The sequence below is a fragment of the Patagioenas fasciata genome, chromosome 35, assembly GCF_037038585.1.
Source record: "Patagioenas fasciata isolate bPatFas1 chromosome 35, bPatFas1.hap1, whole genome shotgun sequence".
Taxonomy (NCBI): domain Eukaryota; kingdom Metazoa; phylum Chordata; class Aves; order Columbiformes; family Columbidae; genus Patagioenas; species Patagioenas fasciata.
In genome coordinates, this window is record NC_092554.1 from 2907501 (window position 1) to 2935110 (window position 27610).

The following is a 27610-nucleotide window of genomic DNA, read 5'->3' on the forward strand; positions in this document are numbered from 1 at the left end:
TCAACATCACCATCACCATTAACATCACCATCACCATTAACATCACCATCACCATCAACATCACCATCACCATTAACATCACCATCACCATCACCATTAACATCACCATCACCATTAACATCACCATCACCATTAACATCACCATCACCATCAACATCACCATCAACATCATCATCACCATCATTAACATGGGGATGTGGGGAGACGGGGACAATGGGGACCTGAGGGGGGACTCCCAGCCCCATAGCGCGGGGACCCCGGCGTCCGGGCCCCCCACTGACCAGTCGTAGTCCATGACGGCGATGGTGAGCCCCACGAGGCGCACGCTGTCCTGGGGGAGGTCGAACACCAGCGCCTCGTTGTAGCTGGGGTTCAGCGTGTTCTTCTTGATGGACGTCTTGCGCTTCTTCAGCCGCCGGCCCTCGGACATCAGGGAGGCTTTGACGTAGGGATCTGTGGGGCAGACCCATAGCTGACCCATGGTGACCCATAGAGACCCATGGTGAACCCATAGAGCCCCGTGGTGAACCCATAGTGAGCCATAGTGACTCACAGTGACGCATATGGACTCATAGACAACCTTGGCCATCAGCAACACCTTCATGTATGGATCTATAGGGCAGACCCATAGCTGACCCATAGTGACCCATGGTGAACCCATAGTGAGCCATAGTGACACACAGTGACCCATATGGACTCATAGACAACTTGGCCATCAGCAACACCTTCATGTATGGATCTATAGGGCAGACCCATAGTTGACCCATGGTGACCCATAGAGACCCATGGTGAACCCATAGAGCCCCGTGGTGAACCCACAGTGAGCCATAGTGACCCACAGTGACCCATATGGACTCACAGACAACCTTGGCCATCAGCAACACCTTCATGTATGGATCTATAGGGTAGACCCATAGCTGACCCATAGTGACCCATAGAGACCCATGGTGACCCATAGTGACCCATAGAGCCCCATGGTGAACCCACAGTGAGCCATAGTGACCCACAGTGACCCATATTGACTCATAGACAACTTGGCCATCAGCAACACCTTCATGTATGGATCTATAGGGCAGACCCATAGTTGACCCATAGTGACCCATAGAGACCCATAGTGACCCATAGAGCCCCGTGGTGACCCCATAGAACCCCATGGTGACCAACAGTGACCCATATTGACCCACAATCACCCCTATTGACCCACAGTCACCCTCGGACATCAGGGAGGCCTTGACGTAGGGATCTGTGGGGCAGACCCATAGTGACCCATAGAGACCCACAGCCACCCATATCCCCCTGTCCCCATATCCCCTGTCCCCATATCCCCATGTCCCCCTGTCCCCACATCCCCATGTCCCCATATCCCCCTGACCCTCTGTCCCCACATCCCATGTCCCCATATCCCCCTGTCCCTATGTCCCCCTGTCCCCATATCCCCATGTCCCTTGTGTCCCCATATCCCCATATCCCCCTGTCCTTCTGTCCCCATATCCCATGTCCCATATCCCCATGTCCCCCTGTCCCCACATCCCCATGTCCCCCTATCCCCCTGTCCCCATATCCCCACATCCCATATCCCCATATCCCCCTGTTCAATGTCCCCATATCCCATGTCCCCATATCCCCCTGTCCCTATGTCCCCCTGTCCCCATATCCCCATGTCCCTTGTGTCCCCATATCCCCATATCCCCCTGTCCTTCTGTCCCCATATCCCATGTCCCATATCCCCATGTCCCCCTGTCCCCACATCCCCATGTCCCCCTATCCCCCTGTCCCCATATCCCCACATCCCATATCCCCATATCCCCCTGTTCAATGTCCCCATATCCCATGTCCCCATATCCCCCTGTCCCTATGTCCCCCTGTCCCCATATCCCCATGTCCCTTGTGTCCCCACATCCCCATGTCCCCATATCCCATGTCCCCCTATCCCCATATCCCCACATCCCATGTCCCCATATCCCCCTGTTCAATGTCCCCATATCCCCATGTCCCATATCCCCATATTCCCCTGTCCCATGTCCCCATGTCCCCATATCCCCATATCCCCCTGTCCCCATATCCCCACGTCCCCATGTCCCCATATCCCCCTGTCCCCATATCCCCACGTCCCCATATCCCCCTGTCCCCATATCCCCCTGTCCCCATATCCCCACGTCCCCATGTCCCCATGTCCCCATATCCCCATATCCCCCTGTCCCCATATCCCCCATGTCCCCATACCCCCCCGTCCCCATATCCCCCATACATCCCCATGTCCCCCTGTCCCATATCCCCACGTCCCCCTGTCCCACATCCCCCTATCCCCATATCCCCCCTTCCCCATACCCCCATGTCCCCACATCCCCCCGTCCCCATATCCCCCATACATCCCCCTGTCCCCCATTCCGTCCCACGTCCCCCAGTCCATCCCCTGTCCCCCCGTCCCCCCCGTCCCCCCGTACCCGAGTAGCCGGTGAGGTCCATGGCGCGCAGGTTGGTGGCCCTGATGACGGTCACCGTCAGCCGCCCGGCCGTGGGCAGGTAGCACAGCGAGAAGTTCAGCTCGCCCAGCTCCGCCTTCTCCTGTGGGGCAGGGTGTGGGGCAGGGAGTGGGGCAGGGGGCGGATCACAAGGCTGCAGATGCAGCTACAAATGCATATGCAAATGTATATGCAAATGAACGTGCAAATGCATCTATAAATGCATACGCACATACACATGCGAATGCAGCTCGACATGCAACTGCAACCAGATTTGCAAATGCATATGCAAATCCATATGCATATGCAAATTCATATGCAAATGCAAATGAACATGCAAATGCATGTGCAAATGCATCTATAAATGCATCTGTGAATGCATATGCAAATGATTGTGCAAATGAACGTGCAAATGCATCTATAAATGCATCTCTAAATGCATCTGCGAATGCATATGCAAATGATTGTGCAACTGAACGTGCAAATGCATCTATAAATGCATATGCACATACACATGCGAATGCATCTCGACATGCACCTGCAACCAGATCTGCAAATGCATCTGCAAATGCATATGCAAATTCATATGCAAATGCAAATGAACGTGCAAATGCATGTGCAAATGTATCTATAAATGCATCTATAAATGCATCTGCAAATGCACCTGTAAATGCGTATGCACATACATATCTGAATGCATCTCAACATGCACCTGCAACCAGATCTGCAAATGCACATGCAAATTAATATGCAAATTAATATGCAAATGCAAATGAACATGCAAATGCATGTACAAATGTATCTATAAATGCATCTATAAATGCATCTGCAAATGCACCTGTAAATGCATATGCACATACACATGCGAATGCATCTCGACATGCACCTGCAACCAGATCTGCAAATGCATATGCAAATTCATATGCAAATTCATATGCAAATGCAAATGAACATGCAAATGCATGTGCAAATGTATCTATAAATGCATCTATAAATGCATCTGCAAGTGCACCTATAAATGCATATGCACATACACATGCGAATGCAGCTCGACATGCAACTGCAACCAGATCTGCAAATGCATATTCAAATTCATATGCAAATGCAAATGAACATGCAAATGCATGTGCAAATGTATCTATAAATGCATCTGCAAATGCATCTATAAATGCATATGCACATACACATGCGAATGCATCTCGACATGCACCTGCAACCAGATCTGCAAATGCATATGCAAATTCATATGCAAATGAACGTGCAAATGCATATGTAAATTCATATGTGAATTCAGCTGCAAGTGCAGGTGTAATTTCACATGCAAATGCACGTGTGAATGCATCTGCAAATGCATATGTGAATCCATCTGCAAATGTATATGTGAATCCATCTGCAAGTGCATATGTGAATGCATCTGCAAATGTATATGTGAATTCACCTGCAAATGCACGTGTGAATGCATCTGCAAATGCATATGTGAATTCATCTGCAAATGCATATGTGAATTCATCTGCAAATGCATATGTAAATGAACATGCAAATGTATATGTGAATGCAGATGCAAATGCATATGTGAATGCAGATGCAAACGCATGTGTGAATGCAGATGCAAACGCATATGTGAATGCAGATGCAAATGCATATGTGAATGCAGATGCAAATGCATATGTGAATGCAGATGCAAATGCATATGTGAATGAACATGCAAATGCATATGTGAATGCAGACGCAAATGCATGTGTAAATGCAGATGCAAACGCATATGTAAATGAACATGCAAATGCATATGTAAATGCAGATGCAAACACATATGTGAATGCAGATGCAAACGCACACGTGAATGCAGATGCAAACGCATATGTGAATGCAGATGCAAACGCATATGTAAATGAACATGCAAATGCATATGTAAATGCAGATGCAAACACATGTGTGAATGCAGATGCAAACGCATATGTAAACGAACATGCAAATGCAGATGCAAACGCGTATGTAAATGCAGATGCAAACGCAGATGCAAACGCCGATGCAAACGTGGCCCCCTCACCCCCGCGGCCTCCAGGATGTCCCTCCAGATGGGGACGTCGGCCCCGCGCTCCACGGCCTCCAGCAGGTTGTCCAGCACCACCTGCCCGATGAGGTCGTGGCGCGAGAAGCGGTCGAAGTCGTAGACGCTGAAGTGCAGGCGGCGCGAGGGCAGCTCGGCGAAGGGCACCCCGAAGCTGAACGTCTCCTCGAACACGGGGTTCAGGGTGCGACGGTGCACCTGGGGACCCCAAAATGCGGCTTCGGCGCGGGGGAAAACCCCCCGACCCCCGGGAGAGGGGAGATGGGGAGGGATCCGGATCCGGAGTGTTGAGCGGGCCAGGCCGGGATTTCCAAGTGGCTTTGCCCTCCATACCCATTTATCCCCATTCACCCCATTACCCCATTCATCCCATTATCCCCATTCACCCCATTATCCCCATTCACCCCATTACCCCATTATCCCCATTCACCCCATTACCCCATTCACCCCATTATCCCCATTCACCCCATTACCCCATTCACCCCATTATCCCCATTCACCCCATTACCCCATTATCCCCATTCACCCCATTACCCCATTCACCCCATTATCCCCATTCACCCCATTATCCCCATTCATCCCCTTTATCCCCATTCACCCCATTACCCCATTACCCCATTCACCCCATTATCCCCATTCACCCCATTACCCCATTATCCCCATTCACCCCATTACCCCATTCACCCCATTATCCCCATTCACCCCATTACCCCATTCACCCCATTATCCCCATTCACCCCATTACCCCATTCATCCCATTATCCCCATTCACCCCATTATCCCCATTCACCCCATTACCCCATTCACCCCATTATCCCCATTCACCCCATTACCCCATTCACCCCATTATCCCCATTATCCCCATTACCCCATTATCCCCATTCACCCCATTACCCCATTCACCCCATTATCCCCATTCACCCCATTATCCCCATTCACCCCATTACCCCATTCACCCCATTCACTCCATTACCCCATTCACCCCATTATCCCCATTCACCCCATTACCCCCATTCATCCCCTTATCCCCATTCACCCCATTATCCCCATTCACCCCATTCATCCCATTATCCCCATTCACTCCATTACCCCATTCATCCCATTATCCCCATTCACCCCATTATCCCCATTCACCCCATTACCCCCATTCACCCCATTACCCCATTCCCTCCATTATCCCCATTCCCCCCCCACCCCATTCTCCCCATTCACCCCATTACCCCCCACCCCTCATTATCCCCATTCCCCCCACTACCCCATTATCCCCATTCCACCCATTATCCCATTCCCCCCATTACCCCACTCCACCCATTCCCCCCCACCCCCCATTCCCCACCCCATTCCCCCCTCACCCCTTTATCCCCATTCACCCCTTTATCCCCTTCCCTCTCCACCCCACCCCTTTATCCCCATTCACCCCATCACCCCCAATCCCTCCCCACCCCTTTATCCCCATTCACCCCATCACCCCCAATCCCTCCCCACCCCTTTATCCCCATTCCCCCCATCACCCCCCTTACCCCCATTCACCCCCTTACCCCATTCCCCCCATTCCCCCCCGTCCCCCCCCATTCACCTTAGTCTGGCACTTCTTCTTACGCTCGGGCAGCAGGTGAATCTTGACATAGGGGTCGCTGAGCCCGTTGGGGTCCTTGGGCGGCAGTTCCGCCGCACGCAGGACTCGAACCAGGAGCTGCTGGGAGCCGTAGGCGTAGCGCAGCGCCACCGCCAGGCGGCCGCAGGTGGGCGTGGCCCCGCGGGACCCCTCCCCGTCCCCGTAGAGCTCCGGTTGGATCTGCCCCAGCCCCGGGGCGCTGGGGGGGTCCGGTTTGTCCTCGGATAACGGGGGGCTATGGGGGGATTTGGGGGGGTCACCCACACGTGGGAGGTGGCCCTGTGTCCCCCCCATGTCCCCGTGTCCCCCCCATGTCCCCATGTCCCATATCCCCCACCTCCCCGTCCCCGTAAAGCTCCGGTTGGATCTGCCCCAGCCCCGGGGCGCTGGGGGGGTCCGGTTTGTCCTCGGATAACGGGGGGCTATGGGGGGATTTGGGGGGTCACCCACACATGGGAGGTGGCCCTGTGTCCCCCCCATGTCCCCGTGTCCCCCCCATATGTCCCCCCCCATTCCCATGTCCGCATAGCCCCATGTCCCCAATCCCCCTGTCCCCCCATATCCCCATGCCCCCATATCCCCCCATGTCCCATACGTCCCTATGTCCCCCCATATGTCCCCATGGCCCCCTCATGTCCCCCTGTCCCCCCTAATATGTCCCCATATCCCCCCATATGCCCCCATGTGCCCCCCATGTCCCATATCCCCATGTCCCCCATCCCCATATCCCCCTGCCCCCCCCATATATCCCCATGTCCCCCCCATGTCCCCCTGTCCCCATATCCCCCTGTTCCCCCCATATATTCCCATGCCCCCCATATGTCCCCATGTCTCCCTATCCCCCCCATCCCCATGACCCCCATATGGCCCCATGCCCCCATATGTCCCCATACCCCCCATATCCCCATGCCCCCCCATGACCCCTATGTCCCCATATCCCCCTATATCCCCCACACCCCTCATACCCCCCCATATCCCCATGTCCCCCCATGACTCCATATGTCCCCATGTCCCATATGTCCCTATGTCCCCCCATATCCCCATGCTCCCCATGACTCCCATATGTCCCCATACCCCCCCATGACCCCCATATGTCCCCATACCCCCCCATGCCCCCATGTCCCCCCATGACCCCCATACTCCCCCATATCCCCATACCCTCCCATGACCCCCATATGTCCCAATGTCCCATATGTCCCCATACCCCCCCATATCCCCATACCCCCCCATGCCCCCACATGTCCCCATGTTCCCCCATACCCCCATGCCCCCCCCATGACCCCATATGTCCCATACATCCCCATACCCCCCCATATCCCCATACCCCCCATGACCCCCATATATCCCCATATCCCCATACCCCCCCATGCCCCCATATGTCCCCATACCCCCCCCATATCCCCATGTCCCCCTATATGTCCCCATGTCTCCATACCCCCCCCATGCCCCCATATGTCCCCATACCCCCCCCATATCCCCATGTCCCCCCCATGACCCCATATGTCCCCATACCCCCCCCATATATCCCCATATCCCCATACCCCCCCATGCCCCCATATGTCCCCATACCCCCCCCATATCCCCATGCCCCCCCCATGACCCCATATGTCCCCATGTCCCATACATCCCCATACCCCCCATGACCCCCATATATCCCCATATCCCCATACCCCCCCATGCCCCCATATGTCCCCATACCCCCCCCATATCCCCATGTCCCCCCATATGTCCCCATATCCCCATACCCCCCCATGCCCCCATGTCCCCATATCCCCATACCCCCCCATGACCCCCATATGTCCCCATGTCCCATATGTCCCCATACCCCCCCATACCCCCCACGTCCCCCTACCTGCTCCCCAGCGCCCCCACGTGTTGCTGCGAGGTCGCGCTGCTCAACGCCCCCCCCGCCGCGTCCCCCCCTATATCGGGGTGACCCGCCTGGACCACTTGGGGTGTCCCCTGCCCAGAGAGGCTGGGAGGGACCACAACGGGGGGCTGGGGGGGGGGTGCCCCCCCAACCCTCCCCCCCTCAGGACACGGCCCCATATCCAAATAACACCGCTCGGGGGGGGGTTCGAGTCCCCCTTCCCCTCCTCCCCGTTCGCTTAGGGGGTCCCCAAAAGTGGTTCCGCCCCCTACCCCCACCCCTAAGGTTTGGGGGGGGTCTTTGCGGGGGGGGGGCGCCCCCTTGTGGCGCCAGGGGAGCCAGCAGAGCTTCCAGGACACGAAGAGGGACACCCCCAGCAGGACGATGCCGCAGAAGGTGACGATGACGGACAGCAGGCTGACGGACACCTCTGCAAGGGACCCAGGAGTGCCCCAAGGGACCCAGGAGTGCGGGGAGGGGGGGGGGAAGAGGGGGGGGGGGGTGGAGGGGACAGCGGGGACAATAAAGGGAGTTAAGGGACACCCAAGGGAGCACAAGGCACCCAAGGGAACCCAAGGCACCCAAGGGAACCCAAAGGCACCCAAGGGGACCCAAAGGCACCCAATGGAGCCCAAAAGCATGAAGAGGGACCCCAAAGACACCCAAGGGGGACAGAACACACCCCAGGGACCCCAAAGGTACCCAAGGGACCCCAAGACACCCAAGGGAACCCAAACCAAGGGACCCCAAAGGCACCCAAGGGGGACAGAACACACCCCAGGGACCCCAAAGGCACCCAAGGGACCCCAAAGACACCCAAGGGGGACAGAACACACCCCAGGGACCCCAAAGACACCCAAGGGACCCCAAGACACCCAAGGGAACCCAAACCAAGGGACCCCAAGACACCCAAGGGGGACAGAACACACCCCAGGGACCCCAAAGGCACCCAAGGGACCCCAAGACACCCAAGGGAACCCAAACCAAGGGACCCCAAGACACCCAAGGGGGACAGAACACACCCCAGGGACCCCAAAGGTACCCAAGGGACCCCAAAGACACCCAAGGGACCCCAAGACACCCAAGGGGGACAGAACACACCCCAGGGACCCCAAAGGTACCCAAGGGACCCCAAAGGCACCCAAGGGGGACAGAACACACCCCAGGGACCCCAAAGGCACCCAAGGGACCCCAAAGACACCCAAGGGGGACAGAACACACCCCAGGGACCCCAAAGGTACCCAAGGGACCCCAAAGGCACCCAAGGGACCCCCATATCCCTATGTCCCCATATCCCCCTGTCCCCCCATCCCCCATGTTCCCCTGTCCCATGTCCGATATCCCCACATCCCCATATCCCATGTCCCCCCCTATCACCCCCCAGCCTCAGGTGTCCCCATGTCCCATGTCCCATGTCCCCATATCCCTCTGTCCCATATCCCCACATCCCCCCTGTCCCCCCATGTCCCCATGTCCCATATCCCCCTGTCCCCATACCCCTGTGTCCCCATATCCCCCTGTCCCCTTGTCCCCATGTCCCACATCCCCATGTCCCCCCCTGTCCCCATGTCCCCTGTCCCCCCATGTCCCCCCCATCCCCAGATGTCCCCATGTCCCCTGTCCCCCCATGTCCCCCCCATCCCCAGATGTCCCCATGTCCCCTGTCCCCCCCATGCCCCCCTATCCCCAGATGTCCCCATGTCCCCTGTCCCCCCCATGTCCCCCCCATCCCCAGATGTCCCCATGTCCCCTGTCCCCCCATGTCCCCCCCATCCCCAGATGTCCCCATGTCCCCTGTCCCCCCCATGTCCCCCTATCCCCAGATGTCCCCATGTCCCCTGTCCCCCCCATGTCCCCCCCATCCCCAGATGTCCCCATGTCCCCTGTCCCCCCATGTCCCCCCCATCCCCAGATGTCCCCATGTCCCCTGTCCCCCCCATGCCCCCCCATCCCCAGATGTCCCCATGTCCCCTGTCCCCCCATGTCCCCCCCATCCCCAGATGTCCCCATGTCCCCTGTCCCCCCCATGCCCCCCCATCCCCAGATGTCCCCATGTCCCCTGTCCCCCCATGTCCCCCCCATCCCCAGATGTCCCCATGTCCCCTGTCCCCCCATGTCCCCCCCTATCCCCAGATGTCCCCATGTCCCCTGTCCCCCCATGTCCCCCCCTATCCCCAGATGTCCCCATGTCCCCTGTCCCCCCATGTCCCCCTATCCCCAGATGTCCCCATGTCCCCTGTCCCCCCATGTCCCCCCCTATCCCCAGATGTCCCCATGTCCCCTGTCCCCCCCTGTCCCCCCCTATCCCCAGATGTCTCCATGTCCCATATCCCCCCCTATCCCCCCCATGTCCCCCCCATCCCCAGATGTCCCCCTGTCCCCCCATGTCCCCCCCATCCCCAGATGTCCCCATGTCCCCCCATCCCCAGATGTCCCCCTGTCCCCCCATCCCCAGATGTCCCCGTGTCCCCCCATGTCCCCCCCATCCCCAGATGTCCCCCTGTCCCCCCATGCCCCCCCATCCCCAGATGTCCCCTGTCCCCCCATGTCCCCCCATCCCCAGATGTCCCCCTGTCCCCCCATGTCCCCCCCTATCCCCAGATGTCCCCATGTCCCCCTGTCCCCCCATGTCCCCCCTATCCCCAGATGTCCCCATGTCCCCTGTCCCCCCCATGTCCCCCTATCCCCAGATGTCCCCATGTCCCCCCATGTCTCCCCATCCCCAGATGTCCCCATGTCCCCCCATGTCCCCCCCTATCCCCAGATGTCCCCATGTCCCCCTGTCCCCCCATGTCCCCCCTATCCCCAGATGTCCCCATGTCCCCTGTCCCCCCCATGTCCCCCTATCCCCAGATGTCCCCATGTCCCATATCCCCCCCATATCCCCCCCTGTCCCCAGGTGTCCCCATGTCCCATGTCCCCACATCCCCATGTCCCCCCCTATCCCCTCATGTCCCCCCCGTCCCACCCTGTCCCCAGGTGTCCCCCCATGTCCCATGTCCCCCCCTATTCCCCCCCATCCCCCCCGTGTCCCCAGATGTCCCCATGTCCCATGTCCCCACATCCCCATATCCCCCCCTATCCCCAGGTGTCCCCATGTCCCATATCCCCCCCTATCCCCCCCATCCCCACTGTCCCCAGATGTCCCCATGTCCTCTATCCCCCCCATCCCCCCCTGTCCCCAGATGTCCCCATGTCCCATGTCCCCACATCCCCATATACCCCCCTATCCCCAAGTGTCCCCATGTCCCATATCCCCCCCTATACCCCCCTGTCCCCCCCTGTCCCCAGGTGTCCCCATGTCCCATATCCCCCCCTATCCCCCCATGTCCCCCCCATCCCCAGATGTCCCCCTATCCCCCCATGTCCCCCCCATCCCCAGATGTCCCCCTGTCCCCCCATGTCCCCCCCATCCCCAGATGTCCCCTGTCCCCCCATGCCCCCCCATCCCCAGAAGTCCCCGTGTCCCCCCATGTCCCCCCATCCCCAGATGTCCCCGTGTCCCCTGTCCCCCCATGCCCCCCCATCCCCAGATGTCCCCATGTCCCCCCATGTCCCCCCATCCCCAGATGTCCCCCTGTCCCCCCATGCCCCCCCATCCCCAGATGTCCCCCTGTCCCCCCATGTCCCCCCATCCCCAGATGTCCCCATGTCCCCCCATGTCCCCCCCATCCCCAGATGTCCCCCTGTCCCCCCATGTCCCCCCTATCCCCAGATGTCCCCATGTCCCCCCATGCCCCCCCATCCCCAGATGTCCCCCTGTCCCCCCATGTCCCCCCCATCCCCAGATGTCCCCATGTCCCCCTGTCCCCCCATGTCCCCCCATCCCCAGATGTCCCCATGTCCCCTGTCCCCCCCATCCCCAGATGTCCCCCTGTCCCCCCATGTCCCCCCTATCCCCAGATGTCCCCATGTCCCCCCATGCCCCCCCATCCCCAGATGTCCCCCTGTCCCCCCATGTCCCCCCCATCCCCAGATGTCCCCCTGTCCCCCCATGTCCCCCCCATCCCCAGATGTCCCCATGTCCCCCTGTCCCCCCATGTCCCCCCCATCCCCAGATGTCCCCATGTCCCCTGTCCCCCCCATGCCCCCCTATCCCCAGATGTCCCCATGTCCCCTGTCCTCCCCATGTACCCTGTCCCCCCTCATCCCCGCCTGTCCCCAGATGTCCCCACATCCCCATATCCCCCCCTGTCCCCAGATGTCCCCATGTCCCCTGTCCCCCCCATGCCCCCCCCATCCCCAGATGTCCCCATGTCCCCTGTCCCCCCCATGCCCCCCTATCCCCAGATGTCCCCATGTCCCCTGTCCTCCCCATGTACCCTGTCCCCCCTCATCCCCGCCTGTCCCCAGATGTCCCCACATCCCCATATCCCCCCCTGTCCCCAGGTGTCCCCATGTCCCATGTCCCCACATCCCCATGTCCCCCCATGTCCCCCCCTATCCCCAGATGTCCCCATGTCCCCTATTGCCCCCCATCCCCCCCTATCCCCAGATGTCCCCATGTCCCCTGTCCCCCCATGTCCCCCCATCCCCAGATGTCCCCATGTCCCCTGTCCCCCCCTGTCCCCCCCTATCCCCAGATGTCCCCATGTCCCCTGTCCCCCCATGCCCCCCCATCCCCAGATGTCCCCCTGTCCCCCCATCCCCAGATGTCCCCCTGTCCCCCCATGCCCCCCCATCCCCAGATGTCCCCATGTCCCCGTGTCCCCCCATGTCCCCCCATCCCCAGATGTCCCCCTGTCCCCCCATGCCCCCCCATCCCCAGACGTCCCCGTGTCCCCCCCATGTCCCCCCCATCCCCAGATGTCCCCATGTCCCCTATTGCCCCCCATGTCCCCCCCATCCCCAGACGTCCCCGTGTCCCCTCACCCCCGTCGCCCCCCCGGGGGTGCCCCCGGTGCCTCAGCAGGTCGGTGAACTCCAGGCACTTGGGGTGCGGGGGGCGGGCGCGGGGGGCGAAGCAGAGCTCCTGCACCAGCCGCAGCGCCCCCCGGCACAGCTCGTCCTCGTAGTCCCCCGACATCGCCCCTGGGGGGTACACACCCCTATAGACCCCTATAGACCCCTATAGACACCTACAGACCCCTGCAGACCCCCCCGGCACAGCTCGTCCTCGTAGTCCCCCGACATCACCCCTATGGGGTACACACCCCTATAGACCCCTATAGACACCTACAGACCCCTATAGATCCCTACAGACCCCTATAGACACCTACAGACCCCTACAGACCCCCCCGGCACAGCTCGTCCTCGTAGTCCCCCGACATCGCCCCTGGGGGGTACACACCCCTTACACACCCCTATAGACACCTATAGACCCCTATAGACACCTACAGACCCCTACAGACCCCCCCGGCACAGCTCGTCCTCGTAGTCCCCCGACATCACCCCTGCGGGTCACACACCCCTTACACACCCCTATAGACACCTATAGACCCCTATAGACACCTACAGACCCCTACAGACCCCCCTGGCACAGCTCGTCCTCGTAGTCCCCCGACATCGCCCCTGCGGGTCACACACCCCTTACACACCCCTATAGACACCTACAGACCCCTATAGACCCCTACAGACCCCTACAGACCCCCCCGGCACAGCTCGTCCTCGTAGTCCCCCGACATCGCCCCTATGGGGTACACACCCCTATAGACCCCTATAGACCCCTATAGACACCTACAGACACCTACAGACCCCTATAGATCCCTATAGACACCTACAGACCCCTATAGACACCTACAGACCCCCCCGGCACAGCTCGTCCTCGTAGTCCCCCGACATCGCCCCTGCGGGTCACACACCCCTTACACACCCCTATAGACACCTACAGACCCCTATAGATCCCTACAGACCCCTACAGATACCTACAGAGCCCTACAGACCCCCCCGGCACAGCTCGTCCTCGTAGTCCCCCGACATCGCCCCTGGGGGGTACACACCCCTTACACACCCCTATAGACACCTACAGACCCCTATAGACACCTACAGACCCCCCCGGCACAGCTCGTCCTCGTAGTCCCCCGACATCGCCCCTGCGGGTCACACACCCCTTACACACCCCTATAGACACCTACAGACCCCTATAGATCCCTACAGACCCCTACAGACACCTACAGACCCCTACAGACCCCTACAGACCCCCCCGGCACAGCTCGTCCTCGTAGTCCCCCGACATCGCCCCTGTGGGTTACACACCCCTATAGACCCCTATAGACACCTATAGACACCTACAGACCCCTATAGACACCTACAGACCCCTACAGACCCCTACAGACACCTACAGACACCTACAGACACCTATAGACACCTACAGACACCTACAGAACCCTACAGAACCCTACAGATCCCTATAGACCCCTACGGACCCCTATAGACACCTACAGACCCCTATAGATCCCTACAGACCCCTACAGATCCCTACAGACCCCTATAGATCCCTACAGACCCCTATAGACACCTACAGACCCCTACAGACCCCCCCGGCACAGCTCGTCCTCGTAGTCCCCCGACATCGCCCCTGCGGGTCACACACCCCTATAGACACCTACAGACCCCTATAGACACCTACAGACACCTATAGACACCTACAGACCCCTACAGACCCCTACAGACCCCCCCAGCACAGCTCGTCTTCGTAGTCCCCCGACATCGCCCCTATGGGGTACACACCCCTTACACACCCCTATAGACACCTACAGACCCCTATAGATCCCTACAGACACCTACAGACACCTACAGACACCTACAGACCCCTACAGACCCCTATAGATCCCTACAGAGCCCTACAGAGCCCTACAGATCCCTATAGATCCCTACAGACCCCTACAGACCCCTACAGACCCCTATAGACCCCTACAGATCCCTATAGATCCCTACAGACCCCTACAGAGCCCTATAGACCCCTACAGATCCCTACAGAGCCCTATAGACCCCTACAGATCCCTATAGATCCCTACAGAACCCTACAGACCCCCCCGGCACAGCTCGTCCTCGTAGTCCCCCGACATCGCCCCTGTGGGTCACACACCCCTATAGACACCTACAGACCCCTATAGACACCTACAGACACCTATAGACACCTACAGACCCCTACAGACTCCTACAGACCCCTACAGACACCTACAGACCCCTACAGACCCCTACAGACTCCTACAGACCCCTATAGACACCTACAGACCCCTACAGACTCCTACAGACCCCTACAGACACCTACAGACCCCTACAGACCCCTACAGACACCTACAGACCCCTACAGACCCCTACAGACACCTACAGACCCCTATAGACACCTTACACACCTTACATACACCTACAGACACCTACAGACACCTACAGACACCTTACACACCCCTACAGACCCCTATAGACACCTATAGACACCTTCCACACCCCTACAGACCCCTATAGACACCTTACACACCCCTATAGACACCTTCCACACCCCTATAGACACCTATAGACACCTTACACACCCCTACAGACCCCTATAGACACCTTACACACCCCTATTGACACCTTCCACACCCCTACAGACACCTATAGACACCTATAGACACCTTCCACACCCCTACAGACACCTATAGACACCTTCCACACCCCTATAGACACCTATAGACACCTTCCACACCCCTACAGACACCTATAGACACCTTCCACACCCCTATAGACACCTATAGACACCTTACACACCCCTACAGACACCTACAGACACCTTACACACCCCTACAGACACCTATAGTTACCTTACACACCCCTACAGACCCCTATAGACACCTATAGACACCTTCCACACCCCTACAGACACCTATAGACACCTTCCACACCCCTACAGACACCTATAGACACCTTCCACACCCCTACAGACCCCTATAGACACCTATAGACACCTTACACACCCCTATTGACACCTTCCACACCCCTACAGACACCTATAGACACCTTCCACACCCCTATAGACACCTATAGACACCTTCCACACCCCTACAGACACCTATAGACACCTTCCACACCCCTATAGACCCCTATAGACACCTTACACACCCCTACAGACACCTACAGACACCTTACACACCCCTACAGACACCTATAGTTACCTTACACACCCCTACAGACCCCTATAGACACCTATAGACACCTTACACACCCCTACAGACACCTATAGACACCTTCCACACCCCTATAGACACCTATAGACACCTTACACACCCCCACACACACCTATAGACACCTTCCACACCCCTACAGACACCTATAGACACCTATAGTTACCTTACACACCCCTACAGACACCTATAGACACCTATAGACACCTTACACACCCCTATAGACACCTATAGACACCTTACACACCCCTATAGACACCTATAGACACCTTACACATCCCTATAGACACCTATAGACACCTTCTACACCCCTACAGACACCTATAGACACCTTCCACACCCCTACAGACACCTATAGACACCTATAGACACCTTCCACACCCCTATAGACACCTATAGACCCCTATAGACCCCTTCCACCCCCCTTCCACGTGAACACGGGGCTGCTTGCACAAGTTCGTGCGCACCCGCTCCAACCCCCCCGCGCTAACCACGTGCACACCCCCATTCCCACCCCTGCAAACCCTCGTGCAAACTCCCGTGCAAAGCCCCACGTAAAGCCCCGTGCAAACAACACTTGTGCAAACCCTCGTGCAAACCCTCGTGCAAACCCCCATGGGAACCCCTGTGCAAACCCTCGTGCAAACCCTCGTGCAAAGCCTTGTGCAAACCCCCGTGCAAACCCCTGTGCAACCCCCTGTATAAACCCTCGTGCAAACCCTTGTGCAAACCCTCGTGCAAACCCCCGTGCAAACCCTCGTGCAAACCACCGTGCAAACCCTCGTGCAAACCCTCGTGCAAACCCTCGTGCAAACCCCCATGGGAACCCCTGTGCAAACCCTTGTGCAAACCCCCATGCAAACCCTCGTGCAAACCCTTGTGCAAACCCCCATGCAAACCCTCGTGCAAACCCCTGTATAAACCATTGTGCAAACCCTTGTGCAAACCCCTGTGCAAACCCCCGTGCAAACCCTCGTGCAAACCCCTGTGCAAACCCTCGTGCAAACTCTTGCTCAAACTCTCATGCAAACCCCCATGCAAACTCTTGTGCAAACCCTCATGTAAACCCCCATGCAAACCCTTGTGCAAACCCCTGTATAGACCCTCATGCAAACCCTTGTGCAAACCCTTGTGCAAACCCTCGTGCAAACCCTCGTGCAACCCCCTGTATAAACCCTCGTGCAAACTCTTGCTCAAACTCTCATGCAAACCCCCATGCAAACTCTTGTGCAAACTCTTGTGCAAACCCCCATGGGAACCCTTGTGCAAACCCTTGTGCAAACCCTCGTGCAAACCCTCGTGCAAACCCTTGTGCAAACCCCTGTGCAAACCCCCGTGCAAACTCTTGTGCAAACCCCTGTGCAAAACCCTGTGCAAAACCCCGTGCAAACTGTTGTGCAAACCCTTGTGCAAACACTTGTGCAAACCCCTGTGCAACCCCCTGTGCAAACCCTTGTGCAAATCCCCGTGCAAACCCTCGTGCACCCCCCGTGCAAACCCTTGTGCACCCCCCCATGCAAACCCTCGTGCACCCCCCCGTGCAAACCCTCGTGCACCCCCCCGTGCAAACCCTTGTAGAAATCCCCGTGCAAACCCCCGTGCAAACCCTTGTGCACCCCCCCATGCACCCCCCGTGCAAACCCTCGTGCATCCCCCATGCACCCCCCGTGCACCCCCCTCACCTGTGGGCGGCTCCTGTTGCACGGGGGGGTCAGCGCAGCCCGGGGGGGGGCGGCTGGGGGCGGGGCGGGGCCATGGGGGGGGGGGGGAGGGAGGGGCGACCTGGGGGGGAGGGGGGGGGGGGTTGGGGTTGGGGCCCGGACGCCTGGGTCCCCCCCCCAGCCCTTTGTGCAACACACGAGGGGTGTGATGCACAACCCCCCCATAAGTGTCCCTGTGCCCCATAAGTGCCCCCCCAGCCCCATAAGTGCCCCCCCCAGCCCCATAAGTGACCCCCATAACTATTCCCCCAGCCCCATAAGTGCCCCCCCCAGCCCCATAATTGCCCCTCCAGCCCCATAACTGCACCCCAGCCCCATAAGTGCCCCCCAGCCCCATAAGTGCCCCCATAACTGCTCCCCCAGCCCCACAACTGCCCCCCAGTCCCATAACTGCCCCCCAGCCCCATAAGTGCCCTCCCAACCCCATAATTGCCCCCCCAGCCCCATAATTGCCCCCCCAGCCCCATAACTATGGCCCCAGCCCCATAACTTCCCCCCCAGCCCCATAACCTCCCTCCAACCCCATAACTGCGCCCCAGCCCCACAGCTGCCCCCCCATAACTGCGTCCCCAGCCCCACAACTGCACCCCCAGCCCCACAACTGCCCCCCCAGCCCCACAACACCCCCCCCCACCAAACCTGCCCCATAGTCCTGAACACCTCAAACCAGCCCCCCCGCCCCAAACCTGCCCCCCATTCATTCCCGGACCCCCAAACCTGCCCCCCAGCTCCTGCCCCACACAGAACTGACCCCCAGACCAGTCCCCCCCATAGAGCTGCCCCACAGAACCACCTCCCCAAATCTGGAACCCCCCCCCCTCCCACCGCCCCGGACGCCTGGGTTCCCCGGCCGGGCCCGCGCTCACCTGCCGTACCGAGCGGAGCCGAGCGGAGCCGAACCGGCCCGAGCGGAGCCGAGCGGAGCCGAACCGGCCCGAGGGGGAGCCGAGCGGAGCCGAACCGGCCCGAGGGGGAGCCGAGCGGAGCCGAACCGGCCCGAGGGGGAGCCGAACCGGCCCGAGCTCCGCCGAACCGGCCCGAACCGACCCGAGCGCCGCCGAACCGGCCCGAGGGGGAGCCGAGCGGAGCCGAACCGGCCCGAACGTCCCCGAGCGGAGCCGAACCGGCCCGAGCGGAGCCGAACCGGCCCGAGGGGGAGCCGAGCGGAGCCGAACCGGCCCGAACCGGCCCGAGCGGAGCCGAGCGCCTCCCGACCGGTGCCGGCAGGTGCCGAGTGGCTGCGGCGCCACCTGCTGCCGCCAGGGGGCGTGTGGAGGGGGGGGGAACCCTATAGGGGGTCCCTGGGGGGGGGGATCTATAGGGGTCCCTATGGGGGGGTCCTTGTGGAAGGTCCTTAAGGGGGTTAGAAATGGGGGGGGGGCACCGGTCTAGGGGGGTTCCTGTGTAGGGGGTTCCTATAGGAATGGGGGATACACCTATAGGGGTGGTGGGTGTGGGCACCTATAGGTACGAGGTGCCTATGGGGAGGTGGGGGTCCCTATGGGGAGGGCGCCTCTATAGGGTTTACGGCTATGGGGGGGTCACCTATGGGGGGGGCACCTATACCGGGTGCCTATGGGAGTGGGGACCTTGTGGGATGGGGGATTCCCCTATAGGGGTTCCCTGGGGTGGGGGGTGGTACCTATAGAGGGTCCCTATGGGGAGAGGAGGGGGTGCGTGTGTCCATATGGGGGGTGCCCTATGGGATTGGGGGGGGGGGGGGCAGGGGGATTCCCTATATGTTCCCTAAAGTGTGGGGCGTGTCCTATAGGGCACCCCATAAAGGGTGGGAGGTGACCCCTATGGGGTGGGAGGGGAAATGGGCGTGTCCGCTATGGGGGGCGTGGCCAGTGAGGGGGTGGGATAGGGGCGGGGCTTCCCTGGGGGCATGGCCAATGAGCGAGCAGGCTCACTGAGGGCGGGGCTTCCCGATGGAGGGGGTGTGGCCATTGAGAGGGCGGAGCTTTTTTCCATGGAGGTGTGGCCAATGAGAGGGCGGAGCTTTCCCCATGGGGGCGTGACCAATGGGGGGGGCAGACTCAGTGGGGCGTGGCTTCCAGGGGGGCGCGGCCTATGAGAGGGCGGGACCAGGGCGGGGCGTCCCGGGGGGGCGTGGCCGTGGAAAGGGCGGGATCGCTGGGGCGGGGCGGGGCCAAGCAGGTGGGCGGGGCTTTCGAGCAGCGAAAGTCACGTGTGTGTGTGTGTCTGTCCCCTCCCCCCCCCCTTTTTCCCGCCCCTCCCCCTCCCCCCTTGCACACTCATTACACACGCGGGGGGGGGGAGGGGCTGTTTCTCCGATACTTTATATTTCCAAAGAAAACCCGACGATTAATTAATGAACAACTCGTTAATTACACCCGCAGCTCTATACATTGGGGGGGGGGGGAGGGGCGCAGCGGGGGGAGGGGCAGCGGCAGCAGCGCGGGAAGGGGGGGAGGGGCACGAGTCTCCCTATGAGGGGGGGGCTGGGGGGGCTCGGACGCCTGGGTCCTTCCGGGGCGGGGGGAGGGGGCGCCCGGACGCCTGGGTCCATTGGTGGGATGTGGGGGGGGGGCAATTAAGGAGTGTGGGGGGGCAATTAAAGCCGCGGGGGGGGGGGTAATTAAATTGGGGGGGGGTTGGGGAATTAAACCCCGGGGGGTAATTAAGCCCGGGTGGGGGGGAATTAAGCCCAGGGTGGGGTAATTAAGCCCGGGGAGGATAATTAAGCCCGGGGGGGTTTAATGAAGCCCGGGGGGGTAATTAGAGCCCCCTCCCCCCAGTGAAGGCTCCTCCCCCCCCCCGGGGTCACAGTGTCTCTGGGGGTTCCCCCCTCCCCCCTCGGGGGGACCCAGGCGTCCGGGTGCTCCCCCCCCCCCCTCCTCCTCCCCCATCGAGGAGGGGACCCAGGCGTCCGGGCTGGGCGGGGGAGGAGTGGGGGGGGGAGGGGCACTGGAAGACATTCGTGTGATTGGTCGTTGCCTCGGGGAGGGGGCGGGGCGGGGGGCGGGGCGAGGCCGCGACACGTGAGCCCTTAGAGACGGCGCGAGGCCGGGGGGGCGGAGCATGCGGGGGGCGGGGCCACGGGAAGGGGCGGGGCTACGGAGAGGGGCGGGACCACCGAGGAGGGGCGGGGCCACCGAGGAGGGCGAGGCCACGTGGAACGGATGGGACCGGGGCGGGGCCACCAGAGTGGGCGGGGCCACCGAGGAGGGCGGGGCCACGGGAGACGGGTGAACCCAGAGGCGGGGCCACGCTGGGAGGGGCGGGGCCACGTGGAACAGGTGGGTCCGGGGGCGGGGTCACCAGAATGGGCGGGGCCACGTGGGACGGGTGGGACCGGGGGCGGGGCCACCGGAGTGGGCGGGGCCACGTGGAGAGGGGCGGGAACACGGGGAGGTTGGGACACGAGGGGGCGCGTGTGCAAGGGCACGAGTGCGTGTGCAAGGACCACGTGTGCAAGGGTCACATGTGCACGGGGCCACGTGTGCAAGGGCCACGTGTGCAAGGCCACGTGAGTGTGTGAGAGCCACGTGTGCAAGGGCCGTGTGCAAAGGGACGCGTGTGTGCAAAGGGACACAAGCGCGTGCATATGGGGGGTGTGTATATGGGGGTGTGTGTGCAAGGTTCACGAGTGCGTGCACTCGACGGGGTGGGTGTGCAAGGCACACGCGTGCACGGGGACCCCACGCACACACATGCCACTGCACACGTGCATTTGCACGCGTGTCTATGTCCTGTTGCATTCTCAGCTCCCATTGCACACTCGTGTCCTGTTGCACGTTGATGTCCTGTTGCACACTCATGTCCCATTGCAGATGAGGCTGTTTGCACGTCTACGTCCCATTGCACACCCATGTCCTGTTGCACACTCGTGTCCCATTGCAGATGATGCTGCTTGCACGCCTATGTCCCGTTGCACACCCATGTCCCGTTGCACACTCATGTCCCATTGCAGATGAGGCTGTTTGCACGTCTATGTCCCATTGCACATCCATGTCCCGTTGCACGTCTACATCTTGTTGCACACTCATGTGCTGTTGCACACTCATGTCCTGTTGCACGTCCATGTCCCATTGCAGATGATGCTCTTTGCACACCCAGGTCCCGTTGCACACCCAGGTCCCCTTGCACACCCATGTCCCCTTGCACACCCATGTCCCCTTGCACACCCAGGTCCCATTGCACACCCAGGACCCGTTGCACACCCAGGTCCCATTGCACACCCATGTCCCATTGCACACCCAGGTCCCGTTGCACCCCCATGTCCCATTGCACACTCATTTCCCATTGCACCCCCATGTCCCATTGCACACCCATGTCCCATTGCACACTCATTTCCCATTGCACCCCCATGTCCCATTGCACACCCATGTCCCGTTGCACACCCAGGTCCCATTGCACCCCCATGTCCCATTGCACACCCAGGTCCCATTGCACGCCCATGTCCCATTGCACACTCATTTCCCCTTGCACCCCCATGTCCCATTGCACACCCAGGTCCCATTGCACACCCATGTCCCATTGCACACTCATTTCCCATTGCACCCCCACGTCCTGTTGCACGATCCCATTCACGCGCCCCCAGGGGTGTCCCCAAGGGGTCCCCAACGAGAGATTGGGGGGGGTGTCCCCAGGGGGTGTCCCCAGGGGGTACCCAGGGGTGTCCCCAAGGGTGGTGACCCCACTGGGGTGTCCCCATCACCTCTGGAGCAAGAGCCCAAGCGCCCCATCGATGACCCCATGGGGTCCCCATGTCCCCAAGGGGGTGTCCCCATGTCCCCAATGGGGGTGTCCCCAGGGGGGGTCCGGGGTTGTCCCTGTGTCCCCAATGGGGTGTCCCCATCACTTCTCGATGTTCATGTGGTGTCCCCGGGGATGTCCCCATGTCCCCAGTAGGGTCCCCATGTCCCCAATTGGGGTGTCCCCATGGGGTCCCCATGTCCCCAGTGGGGGTCCAGGGTGTCCCCACGGTGTCCTGGGGGTGTCCCCACGGGTGTCCCATGGGTGTCCCCATTACCTCTCCAGGAAGAGCCACAGCCCCCAGTCAATGACCCCATGGGGTGTCCCATTGTCCCCAATGGGGGTGTCCGGGGGTGTCCCCACGGGTGTCCCCATCACCTCTGGAGGAGGAGCCGCAGCGCCCCCAGGTGGGTCCGGGGGTGCCCCCACGGGGGTCCCCACGTTGTCCCACGGGTGTCCCCATCACCTCTCGAGGAGGAGCCACAGCGCCCCCAGGTGGCTCCGGTGTGTCTGGGGGTGTCCCCAGTGGGGTTCCCGTGTCCCTATGGGGTCCCCGTGTCCGCAATGGGGGTGTCCGGGGGTGTCCCCACGATGTCCCACGGGTGTCCCCATCACCTCTCGAGGAGGAGCCGCAGCGCCCCCAGGTTGCTCCGGTGTGTCTGGGGGTGTCCCCAGTGGGGTCCCCGTGTCCGCAATGGGGGTGTCCGGGGGTGCCCCCACGGGTGTCCCCACGTTGTCCCACGGGTGTCCCCATCACCTCTCGAGGAGGAGCCGCAGCGCCCCCAGGTTGCTCCGGTGTGTCTGGGGGTGTCCCCAGTGGGGTCCCCGTGTCCGCAATGGGGGTGTCCGGGGGTGCCCCCACGGGTGTCCCCACGTTGTCCCACGGGTGTCCCCGGTCGATGTTCATGCGGTGACCCCATGGAGGTGTCCCCACGTTGTCCCACGCGTGTCCCCATCACCTCTCGAGGAGGAGCCGCAGCGCCCCCAGGTGGCTCCGGAGGTGCCCCCACGGGTGTCCCCACGTTGTCCCACGCGTGTCCCCATCACCTCTCGAAGAAGAGGCGCAGCTCCCGCTCCATATTCATGCGGTGACCCCCAGCGGGGGTTGTCCCCGGGGGTTTCCCCACGTTGTCCCACGCGTGTCCCCATCACCTCTCGAGGAAGAGGCGCAGCGCCCGGTCGATGTTCATGCGGTGCCCCACGCGTGTCACCCCCAGGTCGATGTAATCCTCCTTGGTGAGCGCGGGCAGGTGGGAGCCGTCGATCTCGTTGTGCAGGAAACGCGCTCGGTGCTCCCCCAAATTCAAATACTCCAACCAGTCCGCCACGTCGAATTTGCTCCAGAAAGCCAATGGTTTCGCCCCAAAAGGCTTATCCGGGGGGGGTGGGGGGGGTCGGGTAGGGGACAACGACCGGGAGGGGGGGGGGAGGTCCGGGAAACCCCCAGCCCCCCCCCGAAATTCGAGGAAGCCGCCGTAAAGCGGTGGGGTAGGGAGGGTGGGTAAGGAGGCGGGGCGAGGGGCGGGGCTTCCGCGGCGCTCTGTGGGGAGGGGGGCGGGGCTTGGCGCGCGGCGGAGGGGGGGGCGGATGTCGAGCCCCTCCCCCCCCCCCCCCACGCCCACCAAAGTGGGTTTGGGGGGAGGGGGGGGCCAGCTTGGGAAAAGGGCGGTGGAGGGTTTGGGGGTGCTGGGTAAAGGGGGAGGGGCTGTGGGGTCCGGGAGCCTGTGGGGGGGGGAGGGGGGAAGGGGTTAGTGGGGGGGGGGTGGGGATAATGGGGGGTAATGGGGTGCAATGGGTGTGACCCCCCCCCCCCCCCAATAGGTGCAATGGATGCGACCCCCCCCCCCCCAATAAATGTGCAATGGGTGCGATGGGTGCGCCCCCCCCCAATAACCCATGCAATGGGTGCGATGGGTGCGACCCCCCCCCCAATAACCCATGCAATGGGTGCGACACCCCCCCCCGATAAGACGTGCAATGGGTGCAATGGGTGCGACCCCCCCCCAATAAATATGCAATGGGTGCGATGGGTGCGACCCCCCCCCAATAACCCGTGCAATGGGTGCGACCCCCCCCCAATAAATGTGCAATGGGTGCAATGGGTGCGACCCCCCCCCAATAAATGTGCAATGGGTGCGATGGGTGCCACCCCCCCCATAAATGTGCAATGGGTGCGATGGGTGCGACCCCCCCCAATAAATGTGCAATGGGTGCGATGGGTGCGACCCCCCCAATAAATGTGGAATGGGTGCAATGGGTGCGACCCCCCCCCAATAACCCGTGCAATGGGTGCAATGGGTGCGACACCCCCCAATAACCCATGCAATGGGTGCAATGTGTGCGACCCCCCCCCCAATAAATGTGCAATGGGTGCAATGGGTGCGACCCCCCCCAATAACCCGTGCATTGGGTGCGACCCCCCCCAATAACCCGTGCAATGGGTGCAATGGGTGCGACCCCCCCCCAATAACCCATGCAATGGGTGCGATGGGTGCGACCCCCCCCAATAACCCGTGCAATGGGTGCGATGGTTGCGACCCCCCCCAATAACCCGTGCAATGGGTGCGATGGGTGCGACCCCCCCCCAATAACATGTGCATAGGGTCCAATGGTTGCGATGGGTGCGACCCCCCCGCAATAACCGGTGCAATGGGTGCGACCCCCCCAGTAAATGTGCAATGGGTGCAATGGGTGCGACCCCCCCCAATAACCCATGCAATGGGTGCGATGGGTGCGACCCCCCCCCAATAACCCATGCAATGGGTGCAATGGGTGCGACCCCCCCCCGATAACCCGTGCAATGGGTGCGATGGGTGCGACCCCCCCCCAATAACCCATGCAATGGGTGCGATGGGTGCGACCCCCCCCCAATAACCCATGCAATGGGTGCGATGGGTGCGACCCCCCCCCAATAACCCATGCAATGGGTGCAATGGGTGCGACCCCCCCCCGATAACCCATGCAATGGCTGCGATGGGTGCGACCCCCCCCCAATAACATGTGCATAGGGTCCAATGGTTGCGATGGGTGCGACCCCCCCGCAATAACCGGTGCAATGGGTGCGACCCCCCCAGTAAATGTGCAATGGGTGCAATGGGTGCGACCCCCCCCAATAACCCATGCAATGGGTGCGATGGGTGCGACCCCCCCCCAATAACCCATGCAATGGGTGCGACCCCCCCCCAATAACCCATGCAATGGGTGCGATGGTTGCGACCCCCCCCAATAACCCGTGCAATGGGTGCGATGGTTGCGACCCCCCCCAATAACCCGTGCAATGGGTGCGATGGGTGCGACCCCCCCCCAATAACATGTGCATAGGGTCCAATGGTTGCGATGGGTGCGACCCCCCCGCAATAACCGGTGCAATGGGTGCGACCCCCCCAGTAAATGTGCAATGGGTGCAATGGGTGCGACCCCCCCCAATAACCCATGCAATGGGTGCGATGGGTGCGACCCCCCCCCAATAACCCATGCAATGGGTGCAATGGGTGCGACCCCCCCCCGATAACCCGTGCAATGGGTGCGATGGGTGCGACCCCCCCCCAATAACCCATGCAATGGGTGCGATGGGTGCGACCCCCCCCCAATAACCCATGCAATGGGTGCGATGGGTGCGACCCCCCCCCAATAACCCATGCAATGGGTGCAATGGGTGCGACCCCCCCCCGATAACCCATGCAATGGCTGCGATGGGTGCGACCCCCCCCCAATAACATGTGCATAGGGTCCAATGGTTGCGATGGGTGCGACCCCCCCGCAATAACCGGTGCAATGGGTGCGACCCCCCCAGTAAATGTGCAATGGGTGCAATGGGTGCGACCCCCCCCAATAACCCATGCAATGGGTGCGATGGGTGCGACCCCCCCCCAATAACCCATGCAATGGGTGCGACCCCCCCCCAATAACCCATGCAATGGGTGCGATGGTTGCGACCCCCCCCAATAACCCGTGCAATGGGTGCGATGGTTGCGACCCCCCCCAATAACCCGTGCAATGGGTGCGATGGGTGCGACCCCCCCCCAATAACATGTGCATAGGGTCCAATGGTTGCGATGGGTGCGACCCCCCCGCAATAACCGGTGCAATGGGTGCGACCCCCCCAGTAAATGTGCAATGGGTGCAATGGGTGCGACCCCCCCCAATAACCCATGCAATGGGTGCGATGGGTGCGACCCCCCCCCAATAACCATGCAATGGGTGCAATGGGTGCGACCCCCCCCCGATAACCCGTGCAATGGGTGCGATGGGTGCGACCCCCCCCCAATAACCCATGCAATGGGTGCGACCCCCCCCCCCCAATAAATGTGCAATGGGTGCGATGGGTGCGCCCCCCCCCAATAAATGTGGAATGGGTGCAATGGGTGCGACCCCCCCCCAATAACCCATGCAATGGGTGCGATGGGTGCGACCCCCCCCCAATAACATGTGCATAGGGTCCAATGGTTGCGATGGGTGCGACCCCCCCGCAATAACCGGTGCAATGGGTGCGACCCCCCCAGTAAATGTGCAATGGGTGCGATGGGTGCGACCCCCCCCAATAACCCATGCAATGGGTGCGACCCCCCCCCAATAACCCATGCAATGGGTGCGATGGGTGCGACCCCCCCCCAATAACCCATGCAATGGGTGCAATGGGTGCGACCCCCCCCAATAACCCATGCAATGGCTGCGATGCGTGCAGCATCCGCCCCCCCCCCCTTCCCCCCCCCCCAAATCCCCATGCCCCCCCCTACCTGTGTCTCCCCTCCGCCCCCCCCCGGGGCCAGAAGCCGCTTCCCACTCCGCTTCCCACTCCGCTTCCGACTCCGCTTCCGGCTCCGCTTCCCCTGTCGTCCCAACTCTCGCTTCGCCGCCCCCCCATTTCCACCCCCCCCACCCCCACCCCTCGGGGCGCCCCCCCCCGCGCCCCCCTCGCTCTGCTCCTCTCCCCCCCCCCCTCCAATAAGGGGGTGCAGAGCGGGGGGGGCCCCTCTCCCCCCCCCCCCTCGGGGGGGTGGTCGCTGCTGCTCCGACTGTCGATCTCCTCGATCCCCGAATCTGTCACCAC

The 27610-nt window shown here is 61.1% G+C and overlaps 2 protein-coding genes across 2 annotated transcripts in view; both read right to left on the bottom strand.

Moving 5' to 3' along the window:
- The window catches only part of SYT3 (synaptotagmin 3), a 27707-nt gene extending 8783 nt beyond the window's left edge, over positions 1 to 18924 (bottom strand). Inside the window, exons 1-9 of the mRNA XM_071801056.1 lie at positions 18705 to 18924; positions 17800 to 17899; positions 12888 to 13046; positions 7998 to 8445; positions 6483 to 6567; positions 6107 to 6451; positions 4510 to 4728; positions 2445 to 2565; positions 282 to 453 (exon numbers count right to left, since the gene is read on the bottom strand). Of these exons, the coding sequence (XP_071657157.1) occupies positions 282 to 453; positions 2445 to 2565; positions 4510 to 4728; positions 6107 to 6451; positions 6483 to 6567; positions 7998 to 8445; positions 12888 to 13041 (1544 nt within the window). The 5' untranslated portion in view covers positions 13042 to 13046; positions 17800 to 17899; positions 18705 to 18924. The remainder of the gene's footprint in view (positions 1 to 281; positions 454 to 2444; positions 2566 to 4509; positions 4729 to 6106; positions 6452 to 6482; positions 6568 to 7997; positions 8446 to 12887; positions 13047 to 17799; positions 17900 to 18704) is intronic.
- A 1201-nt stretch (positions 18925 to 20125) lies between these two features.
- SHANK1 (SH3 and multiple ankyrin repeat domains 1) overlaps positions 20126 to 27610 on the bottom strand; it is a 77254-nt gene continuing 69769 nt past the window's right edge. The window contains 2 exon segments of the mRNA XM_071801057.1: positions 20126 to 24282; positions 27297 to 27442. Coding sequence (XP_071657158.1) covers positions 23709 to 24282; positions 27297 to 27442 — 720 coding nt within the window. The 3' untranslated portion in view covers positions 20126 to 23708.